Here is a 21,047-nt window from a genome sequence, read left to right as displayed (position 1 = left end):
GTGTTGGCTTTTTTGGCAGCTGCAGCACACTGCTGGCTCATATTTAAGTGATTGTCCACTAGGACTCCGAGATCTCTCTCACAGTTACTACTATCGAGCAAGGTACCACCTATACTATACCTGTGCATTTGATTTTTCCTGCCTAAATGTAGAACCTTACTTTTTTCACAATTGAATTTCATTTTGTTAGATAGTGCCCAGTGTTCGAGTCTGTCCAGATCCTCCTGTATCTTAAGCCTATCTTCTGGAGTATTGGCTATTCCTGCTAGCTTGGTGTCGTCTGCAAATCTGATGAGTTCCCCATCTATCCCCTCATCCAAATCGTTGATGAAAATGTTGAAGAGCACTGGGCCCAGAACAGAGCCCTGGGCCCAGAACACACCCCACTACACACTTCCTTCCATGTAGATGCGTTTCCATTAAGGACCATACGCTGAGTACGGCCTGTCAGCCAGCTACGAATCCATCTGGTGGTGATGCTATCTAACCCACATTTTTCTATCTTATCAAGTAGTAGGTTGTGATCTACTTTGTCAAATGCCTTACTGAAGTCCAAGTAAATTATATCTACAGCATTCCTCTGGTCCACTAATTTTGTCATTTGGTCAAAGAATGCAATAAGATTTGTCTGGCATGATCTGTTTTTGACAAACCCATGTTGGCTTTTAGTGATGACTTTGTTTGCATCAAGGTGCTCGCTGATTTGTTGTTTGATTATCTTTTCCAGAATCTTCCCAGGTATTGAGGTCAGGCTGATAGGTCTGTAGTTTCCTGGATCTGTTTTTTTCCCTTTTTTGAAGATGGGAACTACATCAGCTCTATTCCAGTCCTCTGGTAGTTCCCCAGTGCTCCAGGATCTTTGAAAAATATAGTTCGGTGGTTCTGAGATCACGTTTGCTAGTTCCTTGAGAACCTTGGGGTGTAATCCATCTGGTCCTGGTGATTTGAACTCGTCTAGGCTGGACAGGTGCTCACTTACCATTTTCTTGCCTATCTTAACTTGTGTTTCTAATCTGTTTTTTGCGGTACTATTTTTGATAGGTTGGACTGTTTTTTCCTTTGGGTAAAGACGGATGCAAAAAATGAGTAGTTCTGCTTTCTCTCTGTTGCTTGTCTCCTTTTTGCCACTTTCTCCCACTAGTGGACCAATCACTTCCTTAACTTTTTTCTTGTTTTTTACATTTTGAAAGCAGCTATTTTTTGTTGTTATTTTTGACTTTTGCTGCCTTAGTTCATTTTGAGCCTGAGCTTTCCTCACTTCATCTTTGCAGGCTCGGGCCTGATATTGCTGATATTCTGCTTAAGTTATGTGCCCCTCTTTCAATTTTTTATACTTGTCTTTTTTGTCTTTCAGTTTATCAGAGAGTTCTTTATGCAGCCGTGCTGGTTTCTTTTGAGAGCTGTTATTTTTCTTCTTCGTTGGTATTGTGCTAGACTAGGCTTTTATTATCTCACTTTTCAAAATTTCCCAAGCTTCTTGAGTTGTTTTCCTCTTGAGGATTCTCATCCATAGAATCCTTCCCAAGCTCTACGTTTGTTGAAATTAGCACTCTTAAAAGTCCAAGACTCTAGTTTGACTGTGTTCTAGTGTTTGTGCTTCCATAATGTTGAATTCCAATATTGCATGATCACTTCCTCCCAAGGTTCCTGTGGTTTCAACATCTATCATTTAATCTCTGTTAGTGAGAATTAAGTCCAATATGGCTGATCCTCTGGTTCCCTTCTCTAGTTTTTGGGAGACAAAGTTGTCTGCTAGGTTTGCCAGGAATCTGCTTGATCTTCCACTTGGTTCATAGTTTGTCTCCCAGTTGATGTCAGGGTAATTAAAGTCCCCCTTTACTATTGTGATGTGCTTCCTACTTACCTTAGTTAACTGACTAGCAAAAAGTTCATCTATTTCCTCTGTTTGTTTGGGTGGTCTATAATATACACCTATAGCAATGTCATTTTTTGCCCTTTTATATTGACCCAAATGCATTCAAGACAGTTTTCATCATTGTTGTGCTGTTTCTGTAGATATGTAGTTATTTCTTATATAGAGCAACTCCACCTTCTTTTATTTGGTCTGTTTCTTTTAAATAATTTAAATCCCTCTAGCTGTGTGTTCCATTTGTGGGTTTCATCCCAGCAAGTTTCCGTAATGGCAACAATATCATATCTGCCTTCATTTACCAGAATTTCTCATTCACCCTGTTTGTTGCTCATGCTCTGTGCGTTGGTGTATAAACATTTGAGTCCTTTATGACTGACCCTGCGTTTACTTTCTAAATAACCTGTTTGGTGCCTGAGTTCCCCTATTTTCTTACCACCTGTTTGATTAGTACACTTTGTGTGGCACTCGCTAGTAAAAGCTTGATTTTTCTTGACAGCAAGGTCGATATTCTTGTCCACACACACATTTATGTTACACGATAACCCTATAATTTTTAGATTGCCAGGGACAGGGATGTTCTATATCAATTAAATTCACTGTCCCCGTTGTTCAGTTTAAAACTTAACAACTGTCTTGCTTTGGGGCTCAGTTGTGGTTATAATTATGTATGTCCTTCAGAGATCATCAGAGTGACAGTCTTCACTGAGAAAATGTTAAAGAAATCCAGACTAAAATCTTCTGAATTCAGTATTATTTAATTTTCTTTAGAAGGCACACTTATTTTTGTCAGACTTTATTCCTATGACTAACAGTAGAGTTTTTCAAGCAAAAATCAGACCCCCAAAGTGTCATTCATGCCAGTGCTAAATTCCATCAAATTACATTAATTGAAGGCAAAAACTATAGTTGGATGATTTGATAGGCTGGGAAGCCACACAAATAAAACATCAAACTGTAGGTTCATTTTGGCTCTAATTGTTGACTGGTAAATATTTCTCCAGTAACATATTTTATTAGAAAAATCAAAATTGAATTCAGCAGGAGGTGTAACAAATCTATAAAAATAATGGACAAATCCACACCATCAAGTTGAAGGTTTGCTTGTTACTTTCTCTAAAAAAACAGATTTTAGCAAAGTGCTTCACTTTAGACTAGATGATTATTAGCAGACAGGGCAGAAAAGTAGAATTGTAGCTCTTTCTTTCTCTCTCTTTCATTTCTTCAGCTGGTTGTGTAACAGCAAAGAATGTGCAGTGTTAAATTCCCGCAGCCTCTAGCTTGTCCCTCAGGCAGTATTCTGGATGATGACCGCTATGCCTTGGCCACCTCCAATGCAGGCAGAACCCACGGCGTATTTACCTTTACGGCGCCTACAAGAAACCAAGAGAATAGCAATTACGAAAGAGATATTTGATTTAATTTAGTCTACATTCCAAATCAGCTGGACCAAAAATGTTATTTGGGATTCATCCACCACTTTGGAATCTAGAGCAGCGATTCCCCAGCGGGGTGGGTGGGAAAGGGGATGGTGCCGCGAGAGCAGCAGGCACGGACGCAGCTCCATTTGTGTGAGCAGCGGGTACAAATTACTGTCGCTTTGCGCGTGCTCCCTCGCTTCCACAGCCCGCTTCCGAATGTGGGTCACAGCCTGGTGCTGGGCTGCAGCTCGCAGGTTGGGGACCCCCGATCTACAGGGTTCAGTAATGGCGGAGGGAGCGCACGTGTGTGTTTGTCACAGAGAAAAATAGGATGGCAACACTTCAATAGGGCTGGGAAAACTCCTTTGTAAGATGGCACCAGGGCCTAAAGGGATATGAATCTGGTGAGTTAACCTTCAATTCTTTAGAAAATAGCGTGCTTCAAACTGAATCAACGGTTCCTAGATTCACCTCAGGGCTTCTTAACGACGTACATGGTAGCCGCCTAAGTGGCTGTGTCTTTTTTTAATGTTTTTTAACAGAATGAGATGGAATTTTCAGGCAAATTGGAGAATATTTGCCTATTTTCCAAAAGTTAAGAGGTACTAGACTACTCAAAAGCCTTAGTATTCTTAGAATAAGGTTACATTTGCAGGCAGAATTCCTGCTGAATTTCAAACACATTGGTGCAAAGAGTTTTGTGCCGAGACTGGGATGATTAAAAAAAATAGTGAATCTTTTCTATTATTTGACAGATAGTGTCTCTAAGAAAAACGGGTGACAAATTCATTCCATGGTTAGAATTATGAGAGACTGCAAAAGACAGGGATGTAAACTTTGGAAGTAAGCATCCTGAAACTCATTTTCAAAGCAAAATTAATTGCCTACATTTTTTTTGTTTTGGGGGATAATCAGATGAAAGGTTACAATAAGTGAACAGTTCATATATTCAACCAGCCTTCACCATAGTAAAGTGATGGTGCTTACAGATAAGACATAATAACAGAGTTGGAAGGGACCTTGGAGGTCATCTAGTCCAACCCAACTCCTGCTCAAGCAGGAGACCCTATACTATTTCAGACAAATGGCTGTCCAATCGGGTTTTTTAAAAACAAAAAAACAAAAAAAAAACCTCCAGCGATGGAGCAGCCACATCTTTTGGAGGCAAGTCATTCCACTGATTAATTGTTCTGATTGCCAGGAATTTTCTCTTTATTTCCAGACTGGATGTCTCCTTGATTAGTTTCCATCCTGCCTTCAGCTGCTTTGGAGAACGGGTTGACCACCACCCCTGTTCTTCATGGCAGCCCCTCAACTGGGACCCTGCAATCTTGTCCCCCATCGTCCTTCTCTTCATTAAACTGGACATCCCCAATTCCTGCAACTGTTCTTCATGTTTTACCCTCCAGTCCCTGATCCTCTTTGTTGCTCTTCTCTGCATTCTTTCTAGAGTCTCAATATCCTTTTTACATCGTGGTGACCAAAACTGGATGCCGGATTCCAAGTGTGGCCTTACCAAGGCCTTGTAAAGTGGTATTAACACTTCACGTGATCTTGAAGCTACACGCTTCAAGTAGGAATACAAAGCGAGCAGCCGTGTTTTTCATCACAGCATCTATTTTGACGAGCTTACAGGTCTCCAGGATCTCAGCCATAGATTCCCACCCCCCAAAAAAATTTTTCCCCTCCCTGCTACTTTTTGCTGAGCTACCAGGGAGTAAATCTGACGCCTTCTGCAAAAAATAATTGACATAGTCTGTTTTCTACAGCAAAACCACAGTGAGCCAGTTATAGAAATATTCTTTCCAAAATATGAAGAAACAAAACAAGTAGTTTTCTTTGTGCATTTATCCACCTCAGTTCATGAACCAGATGGCTGGTAATTCTGGAGCCCGAAGCTGCCAGAGGGTGGCCCAAAGCGATGGCGCCCCCGTTGACGTTGGTCTTCTCAGGGTCCAGACCCAGAACCTTCTCCACAGACAAGTATTGCGGCGCAAAGGCTTCGTTGACCTGGAAAGGCATCAGGCAGGGACGTTAGGAGTATCTCAAACTGGGCTGCTACGATTTGCCAATTGGAATGATCCTCAACACTGGCTCTCATATCTGGAAAAAGCCGCGGGGAACGCAGCTTTCCTTGGGGAGAGGAGAGATCAGTCATCAAAATCACAGGTTTAAAGAAACCCCAATCAACCCGGATCATATACTGGGCAGAATTCAGCAGAAGTATTGAATCGTTTTCAAGAACGGTCAAATTGTTGTCTGGTGTAAAGGTACCATTGGTTTAGCAACCGTCTAAAGCAGGGCTTTTCAAACTTGGCCCTTTTATGTCTTGTGGACTTCAACTCCCAGAATTCCTCAGCCAGGGCCAAGTTTGAAGACCCCCTGGCCTAAAGTTACCATGGCATTGGAAAATGGACTCACCATCAGTCCTTGCACTTATGACTGTCACAGCATCCCCCTCACCACATGATCAAAATTCGAATGCTTGGCAACCAGACTGTGTTTACGACGGTTGCCGCATGTCGGGGCCTTCCAAGCCGGCTTCCAAGAAGCAGAGTCAATGTGGGGAGCCGGATTGGCTTAACCAGTGTTTGATTCACATAACAACTGCATTGATTCGCTTAACGACCGTGGCAGTAAATGTCACAAAATCAGAGGCAACTCTTTTAACAACCACTTTGGTTAGCAACAGAAGTTCTGGTCGTTAAGTCGAGGACTACCTGAATCTTCGACATTTTTCCCCGAACTTTTTTTGATTTCCCGATAAGGTCACGTGGGCTCCAGAAGGCCCCATATATCTGTCCAGGTCACTTTGCACAGCACCGACAGAAACTGAACTGTGGGACTTATTTTGCCAGGCAACAGTTGTGCAAAAACCTCAGATTCTGTCCCGCTACTACGGAGAAGGCAGAGAAATGCAGAATGTTGGTGGAGATTCTCGGCTGTCCAGTTCATAGTTCTTTCAAACTATGAGACGCAAAGGATTTTTTTTAAAGACAACTGGACTGTTTTTTCTTTGAGGAAGAAGAAAAGATTTCGCTTCTCATCCAAGAAGCTTCATCCGATGAGAAGGGAAATTTCTTCTTCTTCCTGAAAGAAAAAACCGTTCAAGACTGAGAAATGCAAGTGTACCAGCCAGGAAAGCTAAGTATTAAATCGCTGCTCGTCTTCAGGATCCATGCGAGGAAGACCAATTTCACACCCTGTAGGGCCTATCAGCTGCCTTAGGGCGACCCCAACTCCAAGGTTACTATGGCGAGGGGGAAAACGTAGCCCAAAAGTTTAAAAGCTGTCTTCAAAAGCACAGCCTTCATGAACCGATATGGGCACACTTGACGGCTATTGAGAGGGAGAATTCAGAATTCTTCTTTCCACACTGAATGATTACAGCTAGTCCTTGATTTACAAGTTACGACAGACCCATCCCCAACAGATGTTTACAACCCAATTTTGAAGTGATGACTGCTGCGACACCCCTGCAGCCATTTGCCCTGTAGGGATGCTGCAGCACCCACCCAGCCCAGCTTTCTCCCCCCCCTCCCCGTTAGTAAGCCATGCATTTGTTTAACGACTGCATTTCACTGAGTGTCCGTTACCTCCACCAAATCCATGTCTTTCAGAGAAAGTCCGGCTTTCTTGAGGGCTTCAGTAATGGCAGCCACGGGACCTGGGTCAGAAGCAGACAGGGGTGAGCGAAACAATGGAAGGGGGACTCTTCCTTAAGAGTTTGAAGAGGACCCTGCCGAGCTTCTGGTCCAACCTCCGGCTCAAGCGGGACACTGCAGCCTCCGTGCTGGACCTCCAAACTCTGCCGCTGAAGTGTGGCTTCCAGCGTGACCCGAGGAAAGACGTCCCGCACGGGGAAGTGGAGTCGTCGTGGTTCCGATAGATGAAACCAATTAAAAGAGCTCCAAGGCAAAGATTTCTTCTTCAAAGAACATTTTATTCAGGAAACAAAGTATTGGCACTTACGTAGTTGAACCCAAGACTGAAGTTTCCTCCCCCAGATATAAAGTAACAAGTTGCAATTCCCACCCCAGAAAGGCTGTCATAAATCACATTCACCAATTATTCCAAAACTCCGGCTCTCCTCCCAGCTGCCCGCCAAAACTTTATCTAACATTGACCTTGATTTTACACACACCTGCAGTTGTCATGGCCGGCTGAAAAGGCTCCAGCGTCCCCCGCTTCCCCCCTTTTACATCTGAAAATCCCCAACAACAGGAAAAAAGCACAATAAAAGCAAAAGGTAAAATGGCTGCAATTTCTTAACTGTCACAGCGTTGACAGTAGTACTAGATTTATAGTCATGTGAAAAAGGAAGTAGATCCTCTTTGAGTTCTATGGTTTCACATATCGGGACGTAGTAAAAACCACCTGGTCCTCAGCAGTTCTCAAAAGTGGGTAAATGCAATCTCAGATGACCCACACACGACATACAACCCACGTTGTCATTTATTTTACAAAAAAAAAAGCCGCCAAAATGGAGATTTAACGCTTCAGACTGAAGATGTCCCTGTTTGGTTGCCAAACCATTCAGGGGAGGATACCACCTGCCCCCCCACTTTCCCCCACCTGCATTAATAAAAAGGAAAAAACTTTTCCATTTTGTCCAGCTGATGTACCTCCTCTTAGACCTTTCCGCACTTTCTAGTTACTGCATGAGGTGTTAACCAAATTGTTGTCCAAATTATCTGGACAACCCAAACAAACGGAATTCAGATAATCCGCTCTTCGCACACCTCCAAGAGGGATCTTCACGCCTTTGGAAAACCAGCCGCCAGGCAGCAGCTGCAATCTGTCCGTAAACGCCGTCACCGAGCTTATTTTAACCTCCTATTGAATCACCACTGAATTTATGCTTCTCTAGCGTCTAAATCTCCAGCTGAACCACTTTAAAGATACTAACATCAGCAAGGACATTCCTTCCCTGCAGCCACAGCCTGCTCTTTTAATAATTTGTTGACTTGTTTGAGAGGAACTGTAATATGAAACAAAGAGCATCTGGACATAACCACTTCCAAATAAAGCTAGACCGATAGGCCAACACCTCTGTAGCTCAGAGTTGACCTGAGGAATCCTTGGTGCTTTCCGAGCTTGGTGGTTAACCTCTGTAAGCTCAGAGAGCACCGAGGACTCCACAAAGCTAGCAACTGGGAAATGACGGGATCCCTTACGCGTGGGGTGGGAGAAACTTTGATTGATTGGCAGAAAGGTGTCTCTCTTGCCACTTACCGATGCCCATGATGTTAGGGTCACATCCAATGGCGTGATAACTAACAATTCTAGCCAAGGGAGCGAGGTTGTGCTTTTTTACGGCATCTTCGCTTGCTAAGATCACAGCTCCTGCCCCATCGCTCACGCCCTACGACAGAAGGACACCAGAGATCAAGGCTGGAGGAAATGAAATAATGTGCTGAAGAAGATACCAATGGAGACACATTGAGTCTAGAACAGTAAGAAGATGTCGTCAGAGAACTTTCTCCAACGTGGCCTCTTTCATCCAGTGTGCCTGGATGTTGCACGTACTTTCACCTCGAGGAGGAGGAGGAGGAGGAGGAGGAGGAGGAGGCTCACCGAGGCGTTTCCGGCCGTGACGGTGCCGTCCTTCTTGAAGACCGTAGGGAGTTTCCCCAGGTGCTCCATGGTGGTTTCCGGCCGGGGGTGTTCATCGTGGTCCAGCATCTGCTTGCCTTTTTTAACCTTCACTTCAATGGGGGCCATCTCAGCTTTAAAATGACCTGCTTCGTGAGCTACGAGTGTAAAAAAACGCAAGGCCAAAAGGTCACGGAAGGTCCTCTACCACACTTACAAACACAACTCAGCACAAAATTTCTGCTGCTAAGCGAGGCAGTCGTTGCCTGAGTTTTGCCCCGTTTTACGATCTTTTCCGCCACGGCTGCTAAGTTAGAATCGCTGCAGTTGTTAAGTGAACCATGTGGTCGTTAAACGAATCTAGCTTCCCTCGCTGACTTTGCTTGTCAGATTACAGAAACAGATCAGAACTTTTTCGTAATTTGTTAAAAAAAATGTTTTTACTGACCAGCTTTCCACCTCTGTTGCGTCTTGAAGGCGTAGCGGTCGCACTCTTCCCTTGTAATGTTGTATTTTGCAGCAAGATTTTCAGCTGTGACACCCATGGGAGTCTGGATGTGCGCATCGGTTAGACTCGCCCACAACACGTCTTCCAGCTGGTGGGACAGAAGGAGCAGAACCACCTTTCAGGCTAGCAACCCAAAGGGGTTTGCAGGGCGAGTGACGCCCCTGGGTCTGTGGGACCAGCCATCCTAACGAAGACCCGGCGTCAGCCAAGGTGGGTTGGGAATTATGGGAACCAAGGAAGGCTGGGAAAGGTCTCCTAAATCCAAAAAGCAACACAACGCTGCATTTTTAAAGCTGGGGTTTCTCAAACATTATTAGAGCAAGCAAAACCTGATGTACCTGCAAAGACTACGTGCCGCTCTCGGCACCCAGGGTAAAACCCGGTGTTCTGAAGGTAGCAGTTATTTATTAAAGTGTGTGTGTTGGGGGGGAGCCTGGAAATGGGTAAATTGGCTTCCCCACCCTACAGAGGTTGTCAGACTCTGCATTGTACTCTTTGCCTCTGGCCTCCAAAGAAAACGGAGCAGAATCCTGGACAGCAGCCAGAATCCCTCTTCCCAACATAAAATGAAGAAAAGCAATGGGGAATATTTTTCCCCCAGAGATCCCAGCGGTGCTCCCTTGTTTTGCAAGCAAGGCTTCTGGGATTGGGGGCAGCCTTCAGCTCCAAGCCACGCAAGACCCCTCCCTTCATGGATCTTGCCTGGAAGAGTAAGACTTTTCTGTAGCTGTGCCTCCTCCCGGAGTGTGGCGGGTCCCTACCCACCCTGCCTTCCACGAAGGAGAATTATAACTGAACAGAATTATAACAGAATGACAGGGTTGGGAGGGACCTTGGAGGTCATCTAGTCCAACCCCCTGCTCAGATAGGAAACCTTGTACCACTTCAGACAAATGGCTGTCCAGTCTCCTCTTTAAAACCTCCAGTGTTGGAGCGTTCACAGCTTCTGGAGGCAGGTTGTTCCGCTGGTTAATTGTTCTGACTGTCAGGAAGTTTCTCCTTAGTTCCAGGTTGCTTCTCTCCTTGATGAGTTTCCACCCGTTCTTTCTGGTCCTGCCTTCAGGCACTTTGGAGAACAGCTTGACACCCCCCCCCCTCTTTTTGGTGGCAGCCTACAAAACTGGGAAGACCTGGCTTTTCCTGGATCAGGTGGGGAGCGAAGGGGGGCCTGGGGATTTGTGGGTCTGAGACAGGAAAGGGGACGGCGCTTGGTGGCTTGAAAACGGTTGAAAACCTTCTGTCTGTTATGTGTTTAATTGATGACAGCTGCCAAGAGTTATTTTCTATAACATACATAGCCTTTCAGATGTTTTAAATAAAGGAAGGTACACAATGCTTGTTTTCCTTTCTCTGCTAACATATACAGTATATTAATGACAACTGGGAAAGAGGAATGGAATACAGCTAGACTTCGACTTGACTTACAACATTTCATTTAGTAACAGCAAAGTTACAACAGCACCGAAAAAAGTAACATGACTATTTTTCACACTTATGACCATGGTCACGTGATCAAAATTCAGACACTTGGCAATGGACTCAAATTTGTGACCGTTGCAGTGTCCCAGGATCATGTGTTCTCCCTTCTGACAAACAAAATCAATGGGTAAACCGTGTCACTAACATAACAACTGCAATGATTAACAACTGTGGCAAGAAAGGTCGCAAAATGGGGCAAAATTTATTTTAAAATGTCTCACTTAGCAACATAAATTTTGGGCTCAATTGTGGGCGTTAAGTCGAGGATTACCTGTAATAGATTATGTTAGACCAGCAATTTACTGGCGTAAGGGTAATAGCACAAAAGGAGAAAATTTTGTCCTGGGTCTGCAGATCTTTGACATGTTCCTGGATGGCTGAGTGCTGTTCTCTGAAGCAGAAAGACCGGGGCTGTCTACCATATGACACAATGCACAAACATTTTTTTAGGAATTATACACCTTACTTAAAAAAAGTCATGACACCAGCTGATAAACACATGTCCTTTGGTTCACCTGTTTGTTTTTTAATTTCCCAGTTTAGCCAGTAGGCCCAGAACTCCTGGAGGCCTCCCATCCAAATGCAAACCTGGGATGATCATGCTTAACCCGAGCCCAGTCAAATACTGCTACCAGGCTGCTAAAGTAAACTGAAAGTCTGAATGCAAATTATTCTACATTCGTTCGTATAATTCTTTACACTAAATATACTATCATCTCTAGACTCTAGAAAGGGTACAGAGAAGAGCAACAAGGATGATCGGGGGACTGGAAGCTAAAACATATAGGGAACGGTTGCTGGAATTGGGTATGTGTAGTTTAACGAAGAGAAGGGTGAGGGGTGTTCCAATATCTCAGGGGCTGCCCCAAAGAAGAGGGAGTCAAGCTATTCTCCAAAGCACCTGAAGGCAGGACAAGAAGCAACGGAGGGAAACTCATCAAGGAGAGAAGCAACCTAGAACTAAGGAGAAACTTCCTGACAGTTAGAACCATTAACCAGTGGAACTACCTGCCTCCAGAAGTGGTGAATGCTCCAACACTGGAAGTTTTTAAGAAGAGACTGGACAGCCATTTGCCTGAAATGGTATAGGCTTTCCTGCCTGAGCAGGGGGTTGGACTAATGACCTCCAAGGTCCCTTCCAACTTATTATTATTATTATATTATTATCTAATGGGGCAGATTAATTCTCTTTTGTGTATTTTTATGGATCCAGGGAATAACTCAGGGTTCCTTCAGGAGGGATACTCTGGTTTCAAACAAAGAGCAAAACCAACATGACTGGTACAAAATACTAACCTTGGGATCAACTCCCAGTTTTATTCCAAAGCGTACATTTCGAACGGCATAAGGTGCTTGGCTCATACTCTCTGCTCCACCACACAGCACCACTTCAGATTCTTTAAGGCTAATTTCCTGATTTAAGGGGTGAGGGGGGAAAAAAGCATATTAGATGTGCAATATACATATGAAACACAAAAAAGTATTGTCTTCTAAACCAGGAGTCCTCAACCTTGGCCACTTTAAGACTTGTGTACTGAGGAATTCTGGGAGTTGAAGTACACAAGTCTTAAAGTGGCCAAGGTTGAGGCCCCCTGTTCTAAACTGTCAGATCATTTCACTTTTCTTTTTATCTTGAATGAGTAGTCAAAACTTTGTTTTAAATATGTAAACGAAAAGCAGGTGAACAATCTTTGCCTGACAAGATGCAGAATAAGTGTAGGCACAAAGCCAAATTGCAACTGAAAATACAGGCTGGCTGAGAATAAGGTGGAGTAAGTAAGTGGAGCCAGCACCTGGCACCCGTTGACAACAGACTGGAAGCCGGATCCACACAATCTATTGACGGTCAGGGCAGGAGTTGAGACTGGCACCCCCACACGTAAGCCAACATGTCGCGCGAGGTAAACTGCATCTACAGAACTCTGCAAGAAAAAAGAAAAGAAAATCGCCTTGCAAATTCTGTTTAAGAATTAAGTTGCATGGTTGAAGGCGGCTTTCCCATCTACTTGTAGAAGTGAATAAATGCAAATCCCGCTCACGGGAAACGTGGGAACAATGTGGCCACTGCAGCTTCACTGTAATTTCAAACAGTCACTGAACATGGTCACTAAATGAGGACTCCTGCACACCTTTCTTTTCCTTCTTTCATTAATATTGTTCATGCCAGACTTCTAATTTACTTTTTATAAAAAAAGATGAATGAGCTCAATTAAATGTTTTTTTGTTTAAGCACATTGTATCGTGGTTCCGACAGATGAAGCTCTTCAAAAGAACTTCGAGGCATTGTTTACCTTAAAGGATCTTTTATTCGAGTAGCATAATAGCGGCACTTACATAATTGAAGCCAAAAAACTGAATTCCCCTCCCCTGGGCACCTAGTGTCAAAGCGCAATTCCCTCCTCCAATTGACAGTCATAAATCACATTCCCCAATTAGCTTGAAGCGTGGGCTTCCTTTCCAGCTCTCCAGCCCGCCAATTCTTTATCAGCTCTGGGCTCAGTAACCTTGATTCTCACACTAGGTTTAGTGTTGCTATGTCTAGCTGGACTCTCATGCACATCCCCCCTCCCAGCATCATCTAACTCTAAAAGCGAAAGGGAAAAGATGGCTACATTTCCATCTGTCGTCAATGCAAAAACATCCAAGGTTAGCAGTGTTGACACATTGATTGTAGAATTATTAATGCAAAGGTCAAATAGAAGCTCAATTGTGAAGAAAAAACACTGCAAGTAGTGCTGGGTGATACAATGACCCCACTGACAATACACAACTAGTCCTCAACTTATGATCGCAACTAACCCCAAAATTTCTGTTGCTAAATGAGACTTATTTTAAGTGAGTTTTGCCCTATTTTACGACCCTTCTTACCACGGTTGTTAAGTGATCATTGCAGTTGTTAGTGACACGGTTGTTAAGTGGACCTGGCTTCCCCACTGACTTTGCTTGTCAGAAGGTCGCAAAAGGGGATCACGTGACCCCGGAGACGCTGCGACCGTCATAAATATGAACCAGCTGCCAAACGTCTGAATTTTGATCACGTGACCCTGGGGATGCTGCAACAGTCGTAAATGTGAAAAATGGTTCTAAGTCACTTTTTCCAGTGCTGTTGTAACTCTGAAGGGTCACTAAATGAACTGTTGTAAGTCGGGGACTTGCTATACTCTACAATGCTAGCAAATTCTGTGGCCCATAAGTGTTCCAAAAGAAACGGTGGGGCAAGCGAGCTGATGGGACGGGAGGCGCTGCAACGTGTTTCTGATTTCTCTGTAACGGAGCAACTGAGCAAGGACAAAAAGAGAAGGACCCATTGGGGCGACTGGCAACTGCCAAGATGTACCGACCTGCATGACGTTGCCCACAATCACGCTGTCAATGATTTCTGGAGATACTTTGCCGGCAGACAAGGCTGACCGAGCCGCAACCTCTGCAAGGTCTATGGCCGTGAAATCCTTAAGCAGGCCGCCATACGCCCCAAACGGCGTCCTCTTGGCAGAGACGATGAATATTCCTGGGAGACGAAACATGAGGAACAGACGCAGGGAAATAAGAAAGCGCTTTTCGAATCTTATTTCAAATCTTACCCTTGTTCGTTCAGATCAGTTTAGCAACTTTAAGATCTGTGGACTTCAACTCCCAGAATTCCCCAATCGGCATGGCTGGTTGGGGGAATCCAGGAGTTGAAGCCTTCACATCTTAAAGTTGTTCAGGTTGAGAAATACTGATTCAGTTCAATATTTATTTATTTTGTGGATTCAAAGGTCACCTACTGGGCATAGTTGAAACCATCAAGAAAACCAGTACAAAAATAAAATATGCCCGCCTTCCCCAACCTTTCCTGCTTTGCGGACTGGCAGGGGGGCAGAGAGAAGACGGTCCCGCACGAGCGGTGGACAAATGTGTGCACGCAGCTCCGTTTGCACAAGCGGCACTCGCCCGCCGCTTCTGCAGCCCTGTTCCAAATGGGCTGTGGCCCAGTACTGGGTTGCAGCCCAGGGGTTGGGGGCCCCAATATTCTGGCATACGGCAAATTTTACCAATGGCGCTTCAACATCCAGGTCCGTCCCACAAGAAATCCTGATTTTTTTTCCCGGTACAGTTTAGATTGCTACCCAACTCCTAATAAATAAAGTTTGTCTTTTTTTTGGTCATTCTTAAATAAGGGATTATAACATCACAAAAAAGATTAACGTAACAGATTGGGCCTTCTTGATCTATACTTGATATTAGGGTACAGTAGTTAGATATATGAAAGAGATCCCGAGAGGTTTTGAGAACGTCACCAGAATTTGGGTGCACACAGATTTTCAGCTGGCACTGAAACGTGGGACTTTCACTGAAATGCTGAGTCAGCATTGAGACGAACCTGCTCCCTCCGTGCGCCCCGGGTAAATCTGCGCATCCGGTGTCAGCGGCTTCTCACGCTTGCTGTGCTGCGCTGCCAGGTGGTGACAGATTACCATAAATTGTGGAGGGGGGAATGAAGTGGGGGGGATGCTTGGGAAATTGAAAGTAGCTGTTGTACCTCCAGATGCTGCCTCAAGGTCACCCAGCTGGAAGGAGGGAGCCGCATACCAAACTGTGCTTGGAAGTGACCGCCATGAAAACAGCTTGCATGAACTTGACTGGTCACACCAGGGTGGGCAATGAGGGACAGTTAAAGGAGGGAAAAGTAGAGCTTGGGGAATTTGGCGTGCGATTCTCGGTTCTGGCTAGGCAATGCTGCAATACGCCTGATCTGTAATAAAACTATCCCTTTCTCAACAAAAGGAACCGAGGATCGTTTCTATTTAGAGGTTCAAGTTGTGGGCAGTCCAGCCTCTGGTTTGATGACTGCTCTTTCAAAATTAACTGGGATCTTACTATACAGGTAGTTCTGGCTTAGTACCGGTTGCTTAATGACCAAAGTTACGAACCTCTCCAGGGCTGCTACTTGTGACCCAGATTTGAAGTTCTCATATACACAATTTGCGATGGTTTGCCATTTCAGTTTCCAGCAAAAAAAATACCCATTGTGGATAATGGATCCGCCTAATGACTGTGGCCGTAGTTTTATAATCCTGACGTTCACTTCGTGATTGCTGCAAAAATGGTCATTATAGTGGGCACGGTCACATGGTGACCTGCTTAACAACCAGCACAACTTAATATCATAATTCTGGGTTCAATTAAAGCCGTCTCAATTTTGGTAAGAGCTGTGCAAAGCTGCCAACTGAAAGCCAAAAAAAGTACTTGGGAATAAGCATGAGTGTTCTTCCTACCACCCGCTGCAACTCTTTAAAGCAGGCATGTCAAACTCACGTCACGTGACGTTGTGCGACGTACCGTGACTTTTTCCCCATTGCTGGCAATGGGGTGGGCAAGGTTTCGGCATGACACGTCTGGCTTGCAGGCCAGCGGTTTGACATGCCTGCTTTAAAGTAAATGAATGGGCTTTGTCCACAATCCTGTGCAACCCTGGGAAAAGACGTGGCTGCTTTAAAAAGTTGCAGACGGGCGCTGTGGGGTGCTTTAATTACAGAGACATCTTCCAAATATGCCCTTCCTGCAGTTATTAACCAGCTGAACAAATTTACAAGGAAAGAAGCAATTGCTTTAGCTAAACCTTTTGGTGATTTAAAGGTTAACCCCAAGATCTTAAATTTTGCTGAGTAAGCAGTTGGCCACCAGCGCCAATCTTTTAATAAAGACATTAACCCTAACCCATCTGCCATATAATTCAGTGAAAGGTTTCCGGGAAATTGAGGAGCCAGTTCCTCACTTTGGTCTGCCTCATGCACCGATGACCTTAGCCGTTCCATTCATAAATGAAAACGTTTAAGGAGTCAAGGTATTGATTAGCTAGGATTACAAAAGTCATCCCAGTCATTAAATGGGGGAAATGCCAAAGAGGGGGATAGGAACAAATAAGGAAGACCTTCTGTTTTTCTGATTATCAGAAAAATAAAAGTACCTCATTTTAAACCTACATACATTAGTAGACAGAAGAAATTGAAACAACCAATAAACTACTCTCTGCAACTACAGTAGTTTGCAAACTACAGACTTTTGCACACTTCTTGTCTATCTTAAAATTTGTGTAGTTAGACTCTAAACAGTACAGAGGATCAGAATAATAGAATAACAGACTTGGAAGGGACCTTGGAGGTCTTCTAGTCCAGCCCCCTGCTCAAGCAGGAGGACCAATAGCATTTCAGATCAATGGCTGCCCAATTTCTTCTTAAAAGCCTCCACTGATGGAGCACCCACAACTTTTGAATGCAAGCCATTAATTGTTGTGTCAGGAAGTTCCTCCTTAGTTCCAGGTTGCTTCTCTCCTTGCTTAGTTCCCATCCGTTGCTCCTTCTCCTGCCTTCTGACGCTCTGGGTGGCCCCCCTCTTCTTCTTTGTGGCAGCCCCTCAAAGAGGGCAACACCGCTATAATGGCACCCCTGTCACGATCAGGTACTAAAACAAAAGTTCTGCAAAGGCTGGCGGTGAGAAACATGCCAGATTTGTACACTGAGAATTAAACAGAATTGGCTTGACCCAGTACAGCAGGGGTGTCAAACTTGCAATGTCACGTGACGCGTCTTGACGTATCGTGAATTTTTCCCGTTGCCGGCAATGAGGTGGGCACGGTTTCGCTGACACATCGGGCCCACGGGCCGGCAGTTTGACACCCCTGCAGTGCAGCTTTTCTTACTATCCTGTCAAATGTTACTATAATAAGAAAGAAATTCCTTCTTAAATTCTATCATAATGATAGTGTCAACTGGGCCCCTCAGACTTTAGACATTTATGACTCTCAGACTTTAAACTTATGACCAAATATTAGCTTCATCACATAACCTTTGGAAGCAAACTAGGTTTTGAAAGTGAAATAAAATACATACGAACTGGGTTAAGGTATTTTAGGAGCTAGAAAAAATCTAATGGCATATTTTGGCCCCGTTCATAATTTTGCAATTCTTTGTGGACGGCTCAACAATCAGCAGCGATTATAAATTATTGGATAATAATAATAATTTATTCATTTAATAGGTGTCTCAATTTCTCTAGAATTCATATTCATAACTACTACAGTTAGGGGAATAATGTTCCCAGGCATTCAGTCAAGGACATTTAGAAGCAGAATTTTTAGCTATCGAGCATTATAAAGCTAGAAGAGAGAGTGAACACGAAGCACTACTTTTATGCAGAAATTATCCGTATGAATGTTATACATTTCAAATTTCACTGAAGTCTAAACTGTCAAGCACCAAATCCCAACTGGAGCAAAAAGCTGCCAGTCCAGTTCAAACTACCTGAGAATTGGAAAATGGGGTTTGAATTACAGGTAGTCCCTGACTAGTAGCCATAACTGAGCCCGCAATTTCGGATGTCAGTCACGATGGGGTCATCGTGTGACTGTACCCAACTTTGCGATTTTTTTGCAACGGCCATTAAGTGAATGTGGCAGTCGTAAAGCAAATGCCGCAGTCATTAAAGCAAACCTGGGGCACGTTTCATGGAAACCAAACGCTGCTTTCCAGAAAAAATATGGCAAATTGCGGCCACGTGAGTCTGGGATGCTGCAAACTGCTGTAAAAGGGGAAGACGGTGGCCGAGTGCCCAGAACGTGGTCACATGATCAAGCATGGGGGGGGGGCAGATGTCAGAACTTTGAATCCAGGTTATAAGTCTCTTTTTCCAAGTCCTCGATAACTATAAATGGTTATTAACCAACTAGTGTTAAGTGGGAGGACCGCTGAATCTCTCTTGGGCATAGAAAGCTAACTATAGTCAGACGGCTGATGATGTTCTAATCTCTAAAGTTTGCTAACGTCCGCACTTGGTTAATTATACACTGAATCCTGAGCTTTTGGGGTGAACTGAAAATTAATCTGTTAAAAAGCCTCCCATGTGACTGTGCTAAGGTCAAAGTTCAAGATGCCTCCAGGTTAAGCTAAGCTGGAGGTTCCATGGACAGAAGCATGATTTTTTTTTCTGGCAATAAGCTTCCTGTGGCCTCTTCCAGGGTGATTTTCCACCCCTGGTGCCCAAATGCTAACCAGGCCCAACCCTTCACTTCCAAGCCCAGGTGAGATAGGGCAGATGCCACTGCCTGCCGAGACACGCCAGGCTAGAGAGGAGCCCAGAACTCCCTGACAGCCTGGTGTTCTTATTTGGCCTTCGGTTGCTCAACCAAATTCATTACAAGGAGGGCCACGGAAAGACCAGGACTAACAAACGCTTGCTGGGAAGGTCGTAGATAGTAGTCACATGACACACACCCTCCCTCCCCCCTGTAAGCACAAGGAGCAGTCATCGCTTTTTTTCAGTGAATGGACATAAGTCGAGGACTGCCTGTACTTCAGAAATGAACTTTGGTTACGTTCTCAACAACTGCCCCCCTTTTTTGTGGTGAAATAAGTAGCTGAAATGCCTTGCTGTCAAATAAATAACAAAGGAGGCAATACCCTTCATTTGCACACCTCTATAGGTTTTGCAAATTCAAAGAGCTCCGTACGCACGCTCTTTTGCCAGAATACTTACCAAACTCCCTCAGAACTATATTTTGATGAAATTACTGCACAATACCCTCTGATATTGCGATGGGAGCGTGGGACACAGCTATGAGAACCTGGCACCATTCCCCATAAACCCTGCTGGAAGTTAAGCAACATCTGGAGGACTATGGCTGGCTTTCAAGTATTTCCTCTCAGCCGTAGTTCTGAAATAATCTCATTTCTCTTCTGCTATTAAATAACTCTTTGTAATTTCTCTACTTGGAAATGTAACCTCTCTCTTCTCACGCCCCAAATATCCTCAGGTACAGACTGCAGAGTCCCACGTCTGCCCATTTAGCCTTTCCCAAACACGAAGGACTGCTGCTATCTCCCAGCTTCCTATATATTGTGCACTGGGCTCACAAGTGTGGAAAAAAGCATCTCCGTTTGAAACGTCTAAGCACAAAGTAATGTTCATAGAGTTTCTTATCTAATAAATCTCCTCAAAAATTAGAGCGCCTCAATTGGTTTTCGACTTTTGAACTGTTATACCACGTGTCACTGATTTTGACTTTGAGTCGCGAAAAATCACTAAACATAAGACACTAAAATGCCTGATTTTCTTAGCTTTGGTATTAATATTAATACCAAAGCTAATTTTAGTGGAGATTTTGTTCTGTAAAAAAACATCACCAAGTACAAAATATTTCTTGTTTCCAGGTTAGAAGAATGTTTTCATTCCTTCACTCAACAGAACGGCAAACCTTCTGAAGAAGCCAACCTCTCTACCCACCCCAATCAGCTGGCGTTACAGTATATTTATTTATTTATTTATTTATTTAAATTCCATTTATATCCCGCCCTTCTCCAAAAACTCAGGGCGGCTTACAAGCTTAGCAGTATATATATATAGAATGGCAGAGTTGGAAGGGACCTTGGAGGTCTTCTAGTCCAACCCCTTGCCCAGGCAGGAAACCCTATACCAGGGGTCTGCAACCTTGACAAGTTTAAGACTTTTGGACTCCAGCTCCCAGAATTCCTCAGCAAGCTGGCTGAGGAATTCTGGGAGCTGAAGTCCAAAAGTCTTAAAGCTGTCAAGGTTGCAGACCCCTGCCCTCCACCACTTCAGACAAGTGGCTGTCCAGTCTCTTCTTAAAAACTTCCAGTGTTGGAGCATTCACAACTCCTGGAACGCTTCCGTCTTATTCACCTAACCCAGGGGTCTTCAAACTTGGCCACTTTAAGACTTTCCTCAGCCAGAGAGGAATCCTGGGAGTCGAAGTCCCCAAGTCTCAAAGCGGCCAAAGTTTGAAGACCCCGGACCTGAACTCTGAACCGCAAATCGCTACCTCTCAGCCTCGGTGTATGTCCCCCCCCCAAATTAACCTTGCATTCCCTGGGATAACAAGGTGAACCCAAAGAACTGCAAGGAAACACAAGGGGAAAAATCCATTTTACTCCCAGCCGCCAGCAAATCCCCCCGCTCGCCTCGCTCGGCTGCGCTTCCACGCCTCACCCGAGTTTCGCAACTGCTTTCCTCTCCCCCAACTTCCCGTCCCGCAGGGAAGCAGCGGGGTAAGGGGGGGGTCCCTCCAAGGGCGGAGAGGGGGGGGGAGCCCCGCGCCTTACCTCTCAGCAGGGCCATGGCTGCCTCTGGCTCGGCCCCGCCCACCGCCCCGCCCACCCCCGGTTGGGCCCGCCAGGCG

At 44.6% G+C, this 21,047-nt stretch overlaps 1 protein-coding gene across 3 annotated transcripts; it reads right to left on the bottom strand.

Moving 5' to 3' along the window:
• Positions 1–2,609: 2,609 nt before the first annotated feature.
• ACAA2 (acetyl-CoA acyltransferase 2) lies at positions 2,610–21,021 on the bottom strand. Of its 3 annotated transcripts, none has more exons than XM_081319281.1 (10): positions 20,971–21,021; positions 14,215–14,381; positions 12,667–12,795; positions 12,170–12,286; positions 9,335–9,482; positions 8,869–9,044; positions 8,527–8,656; positions 6,888–6,958; positions 5,147–5,301; positions 2,610–3,243 (listed from the first exon to the last, which is right to left on the bottom strand). In XM_081319281.1, exons 1-10 carry the CDS (start codon positions 20,984–20,986, stop codon positions 3,159–3,161), a joined length of 1,194 nt encoding a protein of 397 aa, XP_081175407.1. In that variant the 5' UTR covers positions 20,987–21,021; the 3' UTR covers positions 2,610–3,158. The 3 variants fall into 3 exon arrangements, with proteins under 3 accessions (XP_081175407.1, XP_081175406.1, XP_081175408.1); XM_081319280.1 differs by lacking the exon at positions 20,971–21,021 and adding an exon at positions 15,237–15,355; XM_081319282.1 differs by lacking the exon at positions 20,971–21,021 and having other exon boundaries at positions 14,215–14,412.
• Positions 21,022–21,047: the final 26 nt, after the last annotated feature.

The sequence above is a fragment of the Vipera berus genome (genome assembly GCF_964194415.1).
Source record: "Vipera berus genome assembly, chromosome: 2".
NCBI classification, from domain to species: domain Eukaryota; kingdom Metazoa; phylum Chordata; class Lepidosauria; order Squamata; family Viperidae; genus Vipera; species Vipera berus.
Note: the sequence above shows the minus strand (reverse complement) of the source record. Positions and strands in the feature narration are given on the sequence as shown.

Bases quoted from the DNA above. Each gene is read 5' to 3' on its own strand.
- ACAA2 (XM_081319280.1), bottom strand. From the start codon at position 15,333: ATGGTAATCTGTCACCACCTGGCAGCGCAGCACAGCAAGCGTGAGAAG. The intron at 5,302-6,887 runs GTAACGGACACT...ATGCCTTTCCAG, and splicing joins AAGACATGGATTTGGTGGAG to GTCAACGAAGCCTTTGCGCC. The intron at 3,244-5,146 runs GTGGATAAATGC...GGTTTCTTGTAG, and splicing joins CATCTGGTTCATGAACTGAG to GCGCCGTAAAGGTAAATACG.